Here is a 13,923-nt window from a genome sequence, read left to right on the forward strand (position 1 = left end):
TAAGTCCTCCTACCAAGCCCTCCGGCCACAGACAGACAGGCTGCACGAACATTCTAAGGGTGACAGTTAAACACAGCCAGCTTCATGGCCTGGTGCGCCAGGAAAAAGACGTTTTACCTGGCTCAGGTATGGACTTTCAGCAATTTGAAGGTCCGATTACCTGCCCGCAGCAGGGAGGGACGTCATGTGAAAATTTGGGGGCGATCCGTCCAGCCGTTTCGGCGTTAGGGAGTGACTAAAAAAGTCACTGTTTGCTTTTTATATATATAGATTGACAGCAGGCCACCACATACATAGGATAGTGTGGGCCCCCTCTCCTCGGCAACTGCCCAGAAGGCCCATGCGTTAAGATGCCAGCCACACATGCAGGCAAAACGTCAGGAGAAAACGCTACTAGAACACGGCTGTACAGCCCGGAAACCACACAGCACCCCATGGCCCTGACCCCTTGCAAATTCAGAAGGCATCCAGCCTGAAAGGCAGGTGCAGCCATCCCTTCACTGTAACCACTCAGCACAAATCTCCCCTTTTAGTGCCCATTCTGCCAGCTCCCTGCTGACTCATGCCCAGTAAGAATCGTCTCCCTCACTTCAGCTGCCTGTAGTGCTTCCTCAGCAAGGCTGGGAGTCATGGTGGCCTGCGGCTATGCCAGCACCCCTTAAAGTCCAGAGCTCTAGGCCATGGGCTCCGTTCCCTATATGGTAAGAACGACCCTGACTGCCTCTCGTACCTGATGCATTTAGTTTGTACTTACTTTAAACACTTGTTCTAAATTGTTTGAATGCTGTATTTGTATGTTGGATTTAATGACTTTTAAGATGAGTTTTTTTAATACTATCAACTTTATTAATGTACAATTTAAAAGTGCAATGTCAACACTTTACGTTTTTATTTTAACAAATGTTTCGCCCTAAATACAAACAAAAAAATCTCCACTTCTTCACAAAAACAGGATACATCTCTTTTCTATGCCATCACTTACGGTTATCATACTAATATACTTATAATAATGTCTTATTTCTGCTACAACTGCATCTACCTGTCTAATGTATAAAGAATACGGTTAACAAATCTATTTGACATTTCATTAGGTAGGCAATAAATGGTTTTAATGGCTTAAGATGGGATTTTAATGTGTTTGTTTGTTAGCCAAATATATGAATGTCAACTGTAAACCTGCTGCATCAAATAACTATACATTATGTCTGCAAAACCATTTACCCTGAAAAATGACAGACTGTGTCTGCAAATTTTAAACTGCGAAGCCTGTCATTTTTCAGATTACACAATTCTGTATATATTTGATGTAGAAGGGTTACTGTCAGTGGTGGGGTGGGGGTCGTGGGGGGTGGGGGGGTGGGGGGTCGTGGTCGTGGATTTCACAGCTGCCAAATCTTTAGCTGGTTGTTGGCCTTCATTACAATTTGAGCCTCACCCAGAGGCCTAGGAAGTTGTAATGTATCGGCGTAGTATTTGTGCGGACCCCAGCAGGGCTGCCTTCTGAATTTGTCAGATGTTAATTTTGTCAATTTGTCAATTTGTTAATTTTGTCAATGTTTCAAGTGCTGCCCTAGTATTTTCGGGATGGGGCCAGCGTGGGACTACTACTACTGTTGTTGTTGTTTTAATTTTCTTTACTCTCACAGCTGCCAGTTCTTTAGCTGATGGTTGGCCTTTAGTTACAATCCGAGCCTCTCTCAGAGGCCTAGGATGTTGTAATGTAAACACTGTAAACATATAGAGTTTATATTACATGTGCTTCATTCTGCCTTTGTGGAAGTGTGGGTGTAGGCATTTTGTTTTTAAAACCACTAGACCACCACAGAAAAGGAGGGGGATAAGAACACAAATTACAGCTTGGGATGGTTCCTGCTGTGGAAGATCCAGTCCCTTCCCAGATTGGCTCATAGGGCGGCTTGACTCCCAAGACGTTCCCCTGAAAAGGCTTGCAGGTCATCCACGATGGAACCCCAGTTCATGGCGAAATGGGACAGGTGCAGAACATCAGTCTGTAAGGGCAGGGTGGAGATTCACAATAAAGATTATGGTTTGGACTTCTTGTGGAGTTGGCAGTGCCAATGGCAGGTTTGGAAGCAGAGGTATTGTGGGGCACCTTCAGCCTCTAGTCCACATTTGGAGTCTCTAGTTTGTTTGTAAATGTCTCTTGCTGCCGCTGCTGCCATTCCTTTCCCCCAATCCCCATGGTGTAGCAATCTGGTCCGAGGAGCCATGTCCTTCATAAATAGATGCACCTGAGATCCCCTGGAGAGGTGATGGTGTTGCATTGAGGGTACAGCTTCTTGGCACCTAAAGTCCGTAGCCAGCATTCCTCGCAGTGTGCGTGCCAGCACTGAATCGACTTCAGGGGCATTGTGTATGAGTCCATGCAAATGAGACATTTATAGTGGTCGCCATGGGAGAGTTGCCTTTCTAAGTCATGGATGCAAGCATTTAGCGGTTCAAATGTCGTCACTGCTGAATCTTCTGTAATCCTTTCTATGTCACTGTTCTTGCAGGTCTTTTGTATGGGCTTCTGTTTACTGCTTTCCCCATTACTTGTTGATGGCATTTTGTCACTTGCCCACTTAAGAGTATTCGGGTGTTATTCTGGTACTAGGTGTGCCACCAGTTAAGACAGCACCACGAAGCGCCTCTCTCTCTTTAGCTTCCCCTGGTTGTTCCCCAGTACATGGAATGCCATCTGCTTCTGTGTATTGTGGTTTCCCATATTCCAGTGTGTTGTCTCCATCCACATCGAGGTCAGCATCACTGCCTGGATTCTCCTTGTCACTGCACATGACAAACCCAGATCCTCGAAATCCCCCTTCCAGTAGGGTGGTGGCTCGTATCCAATTCTGTCCACACCATTCGTACTCTTCGAAGCGATTATTGTTCTCATTCTCAGTGTCTACAGAGTCATCCTCCATCATGCATGAACCATCCCTCTGCCCTTCATCTTGTTTCCTCCATTTCATTTTCCCAATACGAGCACTCAGTTGGGTCTGCCTGTTTGTTTTCACTTGGAGAAAGGGGGGGGGGGAGAACAAAGCGATGTTGTAATGTATTGGCGTGGTATTCTGGAGATCCCAGCAGGGCTGCCTTTTGATTTTGACAGAGGTTGATTTTGTCTATTTGAAGATGTTTCAAGTGCGGCCCTAGTGTTTTCAGAATGGTGTCCAAGATGCCAATTACCACTGGGACAACCTCAGCTGGTTTGTACCAGAGTTGCTGAATCTCAGTTTTCAAATCATAGTATTTAGTGACCTTGTCATGATGTTGTTGTTGTTACTGCTGCAATAATTATTATTTTGCTATCATGTTGCAGCTGCTTTATGGCATCCTTGTAGGTTTTCAAGGCAACAGATGTTCAGAGACGGTTTGCCTGCCTCTGTGTAGCAACCCTGTTATTCCCATCCAAAAGCTAACCAAGGCTGAACCTGATTAGCTTCCAAGATCTGACAAGGTCAGGCTAGCCTGGGCAATCATAAGAACATAAGAACAAGCCAGCTGGATCAGACCAGAGTCCATCTAGTCCAGCTCTCTGCTACTCGCAGTGGCCCACCAGGTGCCTTTGGGAGCTCACGTGCAGGATGTGAAAGCAATGGCCTTCTGCTGCTGCTGCTCCCGAGCACCTCGTCTGCTAAGGCATTTGCAATCTCAGATCAAGGAGGATCAAGATTGGTAGCCATAAATCGACTTCTCCTCCATCAATCTGTCCAAGCCCCTTTTAAAGCTATCCAGGTTAGTGGCCATCACCACCTCCTATGGCAGCATATTCCAAACACCAATCACACGTTGCGTGAAGAAGTGTTTCCTTTTATTAGTCCTAATTCTTCTCCCCAGCATTTTCAATGTATGCCCCCTGGTTCTAATATTGTGAGAAAGAGAGAAAAATTTCTCTCTGTCCACATTTTCTACCCCATGCATAATTGTATAGACTTCAATCATATCCCCCCTCAGACGTCTCCTCTCCAAACTAAAGAGTCCCAAACGCTGCAGCCTCTCCTCATAAGGAAGATCATGAGCGATCACTGGTAGGACTATGGGAAAATATTAGAATAATCCAAACTAAGAATGTTAGTAACATCAGGGCAGTGTGTGCAATTCACACCAAGCAAAGCATTTTGAGTTTCAGTGCAGAAATTCTGACATCAGTGTCAGAAAGGACCTGTGCGCTTAATGCATTCCAAAGTGACGTCTTAACCATGTACAGATCACATGTTTACACATATCCCTCCTTCTGGGCAGAAAGTAAACTGGGTTGTACCACACCAGAATGAACATAATATCTGATTACCCAGTCAACCTCCAGAAGACTACAGAGCTCCTGCTCTCAATCATGGTATATGACCCAATTCACTGATCACTTTCTTTCCACCATACCATGCTGAGATTTATCCCCAAAATGCAAGCCGCAATGGCATTTGGCTTCATCAGGCTACCAAAAGGGACTCTGTTGTAGTTAAATATTCCGTTTAATTTTGCAGCTGCTAAAAAGATGACAGCTTGAAAACTAAATCTGGTTTAGGGAAAAGAAAAAAAATGGCTCAGCTGATGAGAAATGTTCCGTAAGCCAGATGTAAGAGTTGAAAGCTTCCCACACAGAGAGGCTGCAAAGATGTTAGCCAGATGTAACTTCTGATCTTCACAAGTATTAACACAGGATGCTCTTGGGTTATGAAAAACAAACTTCCTCTTTAAACTGCATTCACAGTGCTTTGTAGTCCTTATGCAGTTTGACTTGTCTTGATTCGTTATTTCAGTACTTCAAAAAAAGGAAGTATTTAGGCACATACTTGAAATAGAGGTGGCAGGAAGGGAGAAACTCTCTCTCTGAAATTTTTAGTTCTCTCAGTAGTAGCACCTACAAAGGACAGAATCATAAGCAAGGGCTTTGGGCTGCATCACCACAACATTATAGTGTGTATCTTTATTTTACAAAAGAGAGATAAATTGCAGCAGCTCAAGACACCAGAATTGCTGGTGCCACTGTGCACTGCAAAGATTTGCACAAGTAAATCAAACATGGGTGAAGAGGGGTAAGATGCAAGAGTAGTTAACATTGAGTCCATTGGATCTGGTATAACATCATAATCTCAACACATTATGACTTCATTGGAATGAGAAATGTATAAAAATGAACCTCCGTTCATACAAGAATTGGCGAGAATCCATGGGATCCTTACCTGGTTCACAGGTAAGGGATAAAATGCTTCTGTGGCAAACCGTAGTTTGTTGTTTTTTGCTCTCTAAATCAAGATTCCAAAACATTGGTTTGTAGGGTAGAGAACAAACAAATTATAGTTTAGAATCTGGATTCAAAAACAGAAGATTTAATTTCCCAGCAACACACAACAGGAGGAAGAGGGAGTATGCAACCACTAGGTACCTAAACAAAAAGGTTAAACCGTGGTTTGTTGTAAATCCTGTGAAAAGCAGAAATCCTAAAATCCACAATTAAAACAGACTACAAGATGCAAACAATCATAGTGTGCACTGAAGAAGATGCAGCCCTTGTTGACAACCACAGCATCAGGGTGGAGCAGAGTCACAAACAGCCACTTGCTGGTCATCGATAGAAAGCACAAAGAGCACCCAGATCACCAAAGAAGAAATATTTACTAAATGATTATTCCATTGTCTTTCTTTTAGGCTATAAATGATTGACGTTATGAGCAGACAGGTGAACTAATATCAAACAGTGGACCAGTAACTTTTGTGGACATATTTGGAAGGCTTGGGTAGATGTGTTTGCAAATTCATTAGTTAACACAGTCACCATTTAAAGACAGGTATGCAGTAGTGGATCTGTGAACAGAATGGCTGGTTTTGAGCAATGTTCTAAAGCACAAGTGTCAAACTCGCAGCTCTCCAGATGTTATGGACTACAGTTCCCATCATCCCCTGCCAGCATCATGCTGGCAGGGGATGACGGGAGCTGTAGTACATAACATCTGGAGGGCCGCGAGTTTGACACCTGTGTTCTAAAGCCTTTTGTTTTGTGTCATGACGTCACTGCTGACTTATGATAACCCCTTAGGGTTTTCAAGGCAAGAGACATTCAGAAGTTATTTGCCATTGCCTGCCTCTACGTCACAACCTTCTTGGCTTCTGATATCTGACAAGATCAGGCTAGCCTGGGGTTGTCCAGGTCAGGGTATCCAAGTCTAATGAACTCAAAACCAGTAAGGACTACAATAATGTAATCTGAATTAGGCAAGAATTTTCTGGTCATTGTGGGTTTCCCAGGCTGTGTGGCCATGGTCTGATAGATCTTGTTCCTAACATTTCACCAGCATCTGTGACTGGCATCTTCAGAGGTGTATCACAGAGAGAAGTCCACAGCCACACAGCCTGGAAAGCTCACAACAAACAGTTGTCCGACCGTGAAAGCCTTCGACAGTGCAAGAATGTTCATTTAGGACATAAGGCTAAAATCATATGATATCGAATTCTTTCAATATTTTTTTATTTATATCCCCCCTTTCTCTCCTGTAGGAGACTCAAAGGGGCTTACAATCTCCTTGCCCTTCTCCCCTCACAACAAACACCCTGTGAGGTGAGTGGGGCTGAGAGAGCTCCGTAGAGCTGTGACTAGCCCAAGGTCACCAGCTGGCGTGTGTGGGAGTGTACAGGCTAATCTGAATTCCCCAGATAAGCCTCCACAACTCAAGCGGCAGAGCTGGGAATCAAACCCGGTTCCTCCAGATCAGAGTGCGCCTGCTCTTATCTATACTCTTACCACATATCTATACTCTTACCACTAGGTCTGGGGCACCAGAATTTCTAGAGCAGTGGTTCTCAACCTTCCTAATGCTATGACCCTTTAATATAATTCCTCATGTTGTGGTGACCCCCAACTCTAACATTTATCCATTTTGCAGATGGAGAACACTGATACAGAGAGTCTTAGGCGACCCTTGTGAAAGGGTCGCTCAACCCCCAAAGGGGTTGCTACCCACAGATTGAGAACCGCTGTTCTAGAGCAGGATTGTAGCTCAGGAGCACTCCCCATCAGCCTTCGTCAGCATGGGCCAATTGGCCATGCTGGTAGGGGCTGGGATGGGAACCCTCTGACTCTCCAGATGTTCAGGAACTACAATTCCCATCAGCCTCTGTCAGCACATGCTGGTAGGGGCTGATGGGAGTGGATCCTGGAAAACATGAATTCTGCTCCTAAAGTATTCCAGGTAACACTGGGAAAATGTAGGTTGTTAAAGAGAGATTGGTTCAAGGTTATCCAAAGACCATCATGGCTGAATCAATATTTTTCCAAGTCAAATCCAGCACTTTGTCTACTGCACTTTGTCTACTGCATTTATATTTGGTCTCAGAATCACCATATGGCTATTCATGAATGCCCAAATTGAAAATAATGATACTGATGTACCTACAGCTGCCTACATTAAATGCACAAAGAACAAGTACCAACTAGATTTTTCCAGCCAACATTTATCTGACACCAGCAAACTAGCTGGTAAGAAAAGATGCCAAAAATCTGAGATGGCTCAGCAGTTCTGCGAACCTTTATTAGACAGAGGAAAATAAATCTTCCTGGCCCACTGTGCAATGGGGCTGTACTAACTGAAGGCACAGACTGCACACCTCCTTCCTAAAACCAGAGGCAGATTTCCAACCAAGAAGCAACCCTTCTTCCTTCCCTAGAATAAATAAATATGTAACATATTTCTTCCTATGCAGAAACTGTAACCAGATGTGACCATAACAGCAAAACTTAGTCTTGTTGTAGTCTGTCCATCGTTTTTCTGTATCCCTGAAAACTAGATCTTTTCATCTCCAGCTACGCAACAGAGATGGCACAGGACACCAGTTGAGCCGTGCATCACCCAGATTCCACAAGTCATGGGTGCATCATATACATGTTTGCCCTCTAATGATAACATCTCAGATGTACTCCATCTTGCCAGGTCAAACCAGCTTTTTTTAATTTGAAAGACATACAGAAGTATGGCCTCAGCATCCCAAGTGTATCTGCTTCCAAGTAATAACTGATTCATTCAGTTGGGGACCTCTTGCCCCCACTCCAGTTAATTAATGGCTGCATGCCTAAAAAAAACCTGGGAAAAAAAAGAATGGCAGAAACCTTTCTGACCCAACACTTTATCTTGTCCTTTTCACCTTTAATGTGCTTAGCTCAGTGGTTCTCAACCTTCCTAATGCCGCGACCCCTTAATACAGTTCCTCATGTTGTGGTGATGCTCCCCCAACCATAAAATTGGTATATATAAAATATAAAAAGACCGTTTTCCGATGGTCTTAGGCAACCCCTGTGAAAGGGTCGTTTGACCCCCAAAAGGGTTGCGACCCACAGGTTGAGAACCACTGGCTTAGATCCTCATAACACACTGAAATCAAAGTATCAAGGTTAAGTATGCACATCGCATGGGAAAAGTTAAACAGCAGATAAACCAGATTGACTATATATACCAGAGTGGTGTCCCCAGGCTTGTTAAACCTGCGGGCACATTTGGTCACAGCACAGTGGGCGCAGCAGCAAAATGCCTGCTGAAAATGGCCGCTGCAGGAGGCGAAGGCAACCATGAAACCGTGGCTGAGCTTAACTTCAGTAACACAGCGTAGATCCTTGTTCTACGGCGGCAGCTGCTGCCAAAGCGATTTGACAAAAAATCTCCACAGCCAATCAGATCTCCAATAGTCAGTCAAAAGACTTGTGGGCAAAAGCGCTACCTGGCACTAGAAAAGGTGTTGGGGGGTACAGTACCACCTGTGGACTGGGCATAACTCAGAGAAGCATGTGCTGTGCAACTTTTCCCACTGGGAATACATGCTTTTGCACCTATGCAGAATCCCCAATAATGGCAAACTCTCCAACACAATCCTGTGCACAAAAGGAAAAAGTTTCCCCAGATTATGGTTTACACAATAATACAGTTTTCAAATTAAGTGCATTACTTATATACTACATTTGCCAAGGGCAAATATACCAACTCTCTCGTGGGGGTGGGGGGAGAATCTATTGAAACCCATAGTATTATAATAATGGCTTTGCATGTACTTATTTCATATTTATCTACACTCTAATTATAGGTCCCACTTACTGGAACTGCTTTTATAAGTTTACACAATTTTAAAGTAATTCCGAAATTAATTTTACGTCTGTTGTCCAAAAGTCTGCTTTTGGATAGGTGCAGCATACTTACAATTTCCGGGACAGGATAGGAGGATAATTTTAGCACCTGAAGAAGCACTGGAGTCGGAACCCATTGAAATTTCTCTAACTAAAGAAAGCCACCTCCATTTGTGCTAGACTTTCAATATGAAGGAAAATTAAAAGCTGGACGACATTTTCCACAGTCTAAAGCAGTAATTGCCAACTTTTTGGGCTCAGTGCGGGAAATGCCTGACTCTACTGGTATGAAAAACCCACCCAACCACCCTGCCCAAAACAAATGAGAAACATTTTCTTTTTCCCCCAAAAAAAGTCCAATCATGTGTGGTGCCATATATTAAATAAGCATAAAATAATGACAAAAATGACTCAAAACTCAAACAGGGAGAATAGTTGTCAGTTTCTGACGTGTCACTCAAAACATTGTGGAGTGCCATTTTTGACTCAGGTGTGCACAACCCAGACATACAAGGAGATCAGAGAGGCCACACTGTATAAAGTTTCACCTCTGGAATTTCTGCCTAGGAATTGTTAAAGATCCAGAAGCCCTCCCAGGGAAATAAAGAGGGCGAGTATTTTAAAATCCGATTATTACCAGTGGAGCAGCCCTTTGCAAATAACTTTTGTAGTGGGGGCTAGACGGAGTCCAAAATTTGAAATTTCCGCAAAGCAACAGCGGAAGGAGGAGAAACCCGCCAGTGCAATCCTCTAACGATTTACTCGGAAGTAAACCCCCATGTGATGCAGTGGGCTTACTCTCGTGAAAGCGCGTGCAGAATTGCGCCTGGAAACCTCGCCACGCTTGCAGGGGACTGATGCACAGAAAAGAGCGCGGATAGACATCAGCGCTGCAAACTCCCCAGGCTGGATCCCGGGGCAGCCACGCCCCCCCACCCACCCTTACCTGTTGGCGGGCCAGGTGCAGCCCCTTGAGGCGCTGCTGCAGCTCCCGGCGGTAGGTGCGCGCCGCCTCGATGCTCTCGCGAGCCTCTTGCAAGAGCAGCTCCGTGTCTAGCTCCATTCCCCCAGCCTACGACGCACGGAAGCCACGACAAGCTGACCCACTACTGGCAGCGGCCTCACACCCGGAAGCTGCCAACATCCGGGTATCTGGCGAGCAAAACAGCAGGGAAGGGAGGGGGGATTCCTCTTTTGTTAGCTCGGTTTTCATTCTAAATGTGGATTCCGAAACTTGTGTGAATTCTGCACAACATATTTATAACGCGTTGCAACCATTATAAATGAACTCTTTTTTCCAGGAGTTTATTTATAACGATTTCAACGCGTTATAAATATGCAGTGCGGAATTGTAGTGGAGAAACAAGAGCTTTTAGAAAAGGCTGCGCCGGGTCTTTGATTGCTGAGGCCACGCAACACAGTGTAGAGACTGGGTGTTGTGGGTTTTCTGGGCTGTGTGGCCATGGTGTGGTAGTTTTGTTCCCAGCGTTTCACCTGCATCTATGGCTGGCATCTTCAGAGCTATGTCAAGGTACCAGGCTGCGACTGTGGTCTGGTAGCTTTTGCTCCTAATGTTTTTCCTGCATTTATGGCTGGCTGGCATCTTCAGAGGTATGTCGTGGTGAGCTGTTTCTCTCCCTGTGGCCCTGTGCCACCGAAACATCTCACCATTACATACCTCTGAAGATGCCAGCCATGGATGTGGGTGAAATGTTAGGAGCAAAAACTATCAGACCACAGCCACACAGTACAGTACTGTGATATGCCTCTGAATATGCCAGTCATGGAGGTGGAAGAAATGGTAGAAGCAAGAACTAGCAGACCACAGCCACACAGCCTGATACTGTGACATGACTCTGAAGGTACCAGCCATAGAGGTGGGCAAAATGGTAGCAGCAAAAACCACCAGACCACAGCCCTGTACTGTGACATGCCTCTGAAGGTACCAGCCATAGATGTGGGCAAAACGATGGGAGCAAAAACTACAAGGCCACATCCACATAGACCAGTGATTCCCAAAGTGGGCGCCACCGCCCCCTGGTGGGTGCTGCAGCGATCCAGGGGGGCGGTGATGGCCGCAGGTAGAAACATTAATACATAGATCTTTCAGTTTAATTGCTATTAGAATTTTAAAAAAATTAATTTCCAGGGGGTGCTAAGTAATATTTTTTCTGGAAAGGGGGCAGTAGGCCAAATAAGTTTGGGAACCACTGACATAGACTGAAGAACCCACAACAGCCTGTTGATTCCAGCTGTGAAAGCCTTTGACAATAATGTGGAAATTTTGCTTCAGGTTAGTGGAGCTGGAGAGGAGAAAAATATGTTTTGGGCTCTTCTTTGCATCTGTATAAAATTTGTGTATTAATTTATGTACACACACACCTTTTCCTTAATGTAAACCCAGAGTACCTCAGATTGTTTGCTCCTCTGTATTTTCTAACAACCTTGTCAGGTAGGTTATGTTGAGCAAGCACACCCAGTAAGTTTCCATAGCAATGTGGAGATTCAAATCTGGGCCCTTTTCCACAAAAGCCATTTACGTTGTTCACGGACCGTAAATGAAATGTTTCCTTGGGGGAGTTACACAACTCCCTTGTTTGGTTGTGGACATGTTTCCAGCCACCTTTTTATTCATTGGTTCTGAAAATACGTTTACAGTGCTGTTTCTTGTTGAAACGTTTCCAAGCCGGCTTCCCTCACAGTGTGATCATACTGAAACACTCTTTTTTCCCACCAAAAGGAGCAGCAGTGGTGCAGTGGTTAAGAGCAGGTGTACTCTAATCTGGAGGAACCGGGTTTGATTCTCCGCTCTGCTGCCTGAGCTGTGGAGGCTTATCTGGGGAATCCAGATTAGCCTGTACACTCCCACACACGCCAGCTGAGTGACCTTGGGCCGCTAGTCAAAGTTCTTCTGAGCTTTCTCAGCCCCACCTACTTCACAGGGTGTTTGTTGTGGGGGGGAGGGTAAGGAGTTTGTAAGCCCCTTTGAGTCTCCTATAGGAGAGAAAGGGGGATATAAATCCAACTCTTCTTCTTCTTCAAAACAGTGGGCTGTTTTCCACATTCCCCCATGTACCATATATACTCGTGTATAAGTCGAGTTTTTCAGCACATTTTTTGTGCTGAAAAAGCCCCCCTCGACTTATACACAAGTCAGCTGTATTTTAAAAAATATTTTAGGGCTTTTACTTTGTCAACCACCAGGGAGCGCAGTTTTTAGGATAGTGGCACCAAAATTTCAGGATATCATCAAGTGACACTCCTGATGATACCACCCAAGTTTGCTAAAGATTGGTTCAAGGGGTCAAAAGTTATGGACCCCTAAAGAGGGTGCCCCCATCCCCCATTGTTTCCAATGGGAGCTAATAGTAGATGGGGCCACATTTTGAGGGTTCATAACTTTGGACCCCCTGAACCAAACTTCACCAAACCTGGGTGGTATCATCAGGAGGGTCTCCTAAAGATACTCTGAAATGTTACTGCTAACATAAACATTCCTCCTCAGTTTTGAAGGATTTTAACTCTTGTGTTTTAGCTTGGTTGCTGGTTGAGCTAAGGTTTTTGTACTTTTAAAGTTATTGTTGAGACCATATTGTTTTTGTTGACTCCCTTTTCCACTTACAGAGCTAGTTTACTGTTTTTCTTTGAAATAAATATTAAAAAACATTTAACCTACTGATGCCTCAATTAATGTAATTTTATTGGTATCTATTTTTATTTTTGAAATTTACCAATAGCTTCTGCATTTCCCACCCTCGACTTATACGTGAGTCAATAAGTTTTCCCAGTTTTTTGTGGTAAAATTAGGTGCCTCGACTTATATGCGGGTTGACTTATACACGAGTATATACGGTAGTTGTCAAACCTTCCCCTTGGTGCTTGCGCTGCCATTTCTTGGGTCCCCAATCTCACTTCTCATTCTTCTCACCCTCTCCTCTTAATTTTTCCTGTTTCATTCATTCTCCTTTCCCCCTTCCCGTTTTCATGGATCATTGAATTAGCAGAGCTATGTAGCATCACTGCAGCATGAAAAAAGTGAAACAAAAAATTTGGTGGCCAGAAAACAATGTTTGGAAGTCTGGACAAACATCAAGACAAATGATGGGATTGAAAACACCCTTTAAATGGGGTAAACGTGGTGTGTGGTAAAGGGCTGGGTCTGCCAAATTGTAGACCAACACTTTAACCACTACAGCACATGGGCTGTCAATGCTAAGCAGATTTTAATAATGCAGTACTGGGTGGAACTGGTATCAGGTTGTATTTTCTGTATTCTTTTCAAGGATGATTTCAGTGCCTAACATGGGGCAGCACAGTTGGCAACTCCCAATCCTCTAATTGTCAAATTCTGTAATATGGATAAAAACATTTTTCTCCGCTTAAAAAAATTAATACTTTATGTGTATATTGGCATCCTTGTTCCAACAATAATGAGTTGCAGCATTCCTCTGCTTCCTCATTCTGATTGTGCTAGAACAGGGGTAGGGAACCTGCGGCTCGAGAGCCGCATGCTCCTTCTCTGCTCCCAGACCAGGGTCTAACGAGCCGTCCGGGCTGCCCCATCCTTGCCCGTTCACCTGCAGGCAGCAGGGTAAGGTAACCAACCGCTCCACGGTTAATACTGCGCCACGGGCTTCCCCTCTCGCCCGGCCCGTTGGACCGGGGCGGGTGCTTTCCCGGCGGCCGGTGAGGCCGAGACGCCGGCTTCATCCTTGCCCGCCCTGCAAGCAGCAGGGCAGGTGCATCCATGCGCTTCTCAGAATGAGCGGAGTAAAAGGTTAAAAAAAAACCCTATATATATAGTGTTATCGTTA

General features: G+C 44.6%; 2 protein-coding genes across 3 annotated transcripts in view; both read right to left on the reverse strand.

Annotated features, from left to right (window-relative positions):
- CRLF3 (cytokine receptor like factor 3) overlaps window positions 1-10,192 on the reverse strand; it is a 64,696-nt gene extending 54,504 nt beyond the window's left edge. Inside the window, exon 1 of one of the 2 annotated variants that reach the window (XM_048491737.1) lies at window positions 9,908-10,011. In XM_048491737.1, coding sequence (XP_048347694.1) covers window positions 9,908-9,994 — 87 coding nt within the window. In that variant the 5' untranslated portion in view covers window positions 9,995-10,011. Of the gene's footprint in view, window positions 1-9,907; window positions 10,012-10,055 lie in introns of those variants that run through there. The other variant, XM_048491736.1, reaches the window with a different exon arrangement.
- LOC125430051 (E3 ubiquitin-protein ligase RNF220-like) lies at window positions 1,606-10,176 on the reverse strand. Its single transcript, XM_048491738.1, is given in 3 exon segments — window positions 1,606-2,587; window positions 2,589-3,019; window positions 10,056-10,176. Coding segments are annotated over 2 exon segments (738 nt in total). The 5' UTR covers window positions 2,976-3,019; window positions 10,056-10,176; the 3' UTR covers window positions 1,606-2,236.
- Window positions 10,193-13,923: the final 3,731 nt, after the last annotated feature.

This window comes from Sphaerodactylus townsendi, linkage group LG03 (assembly GCF_021028975.2).
Source record: "Sphaerodactylus townsendi isolate TG3544 linkage group LG03, MPM_Stown_v2.3, whole genome shotgun sequence".
Classification (NCBI taxonomy): Eukaryota; Metazoa; Chordata; class Lepidosauria; order Squamata; family Sphaerodactylidae; genus Sphaerodactylus; species Sphaerodactylus townsendi.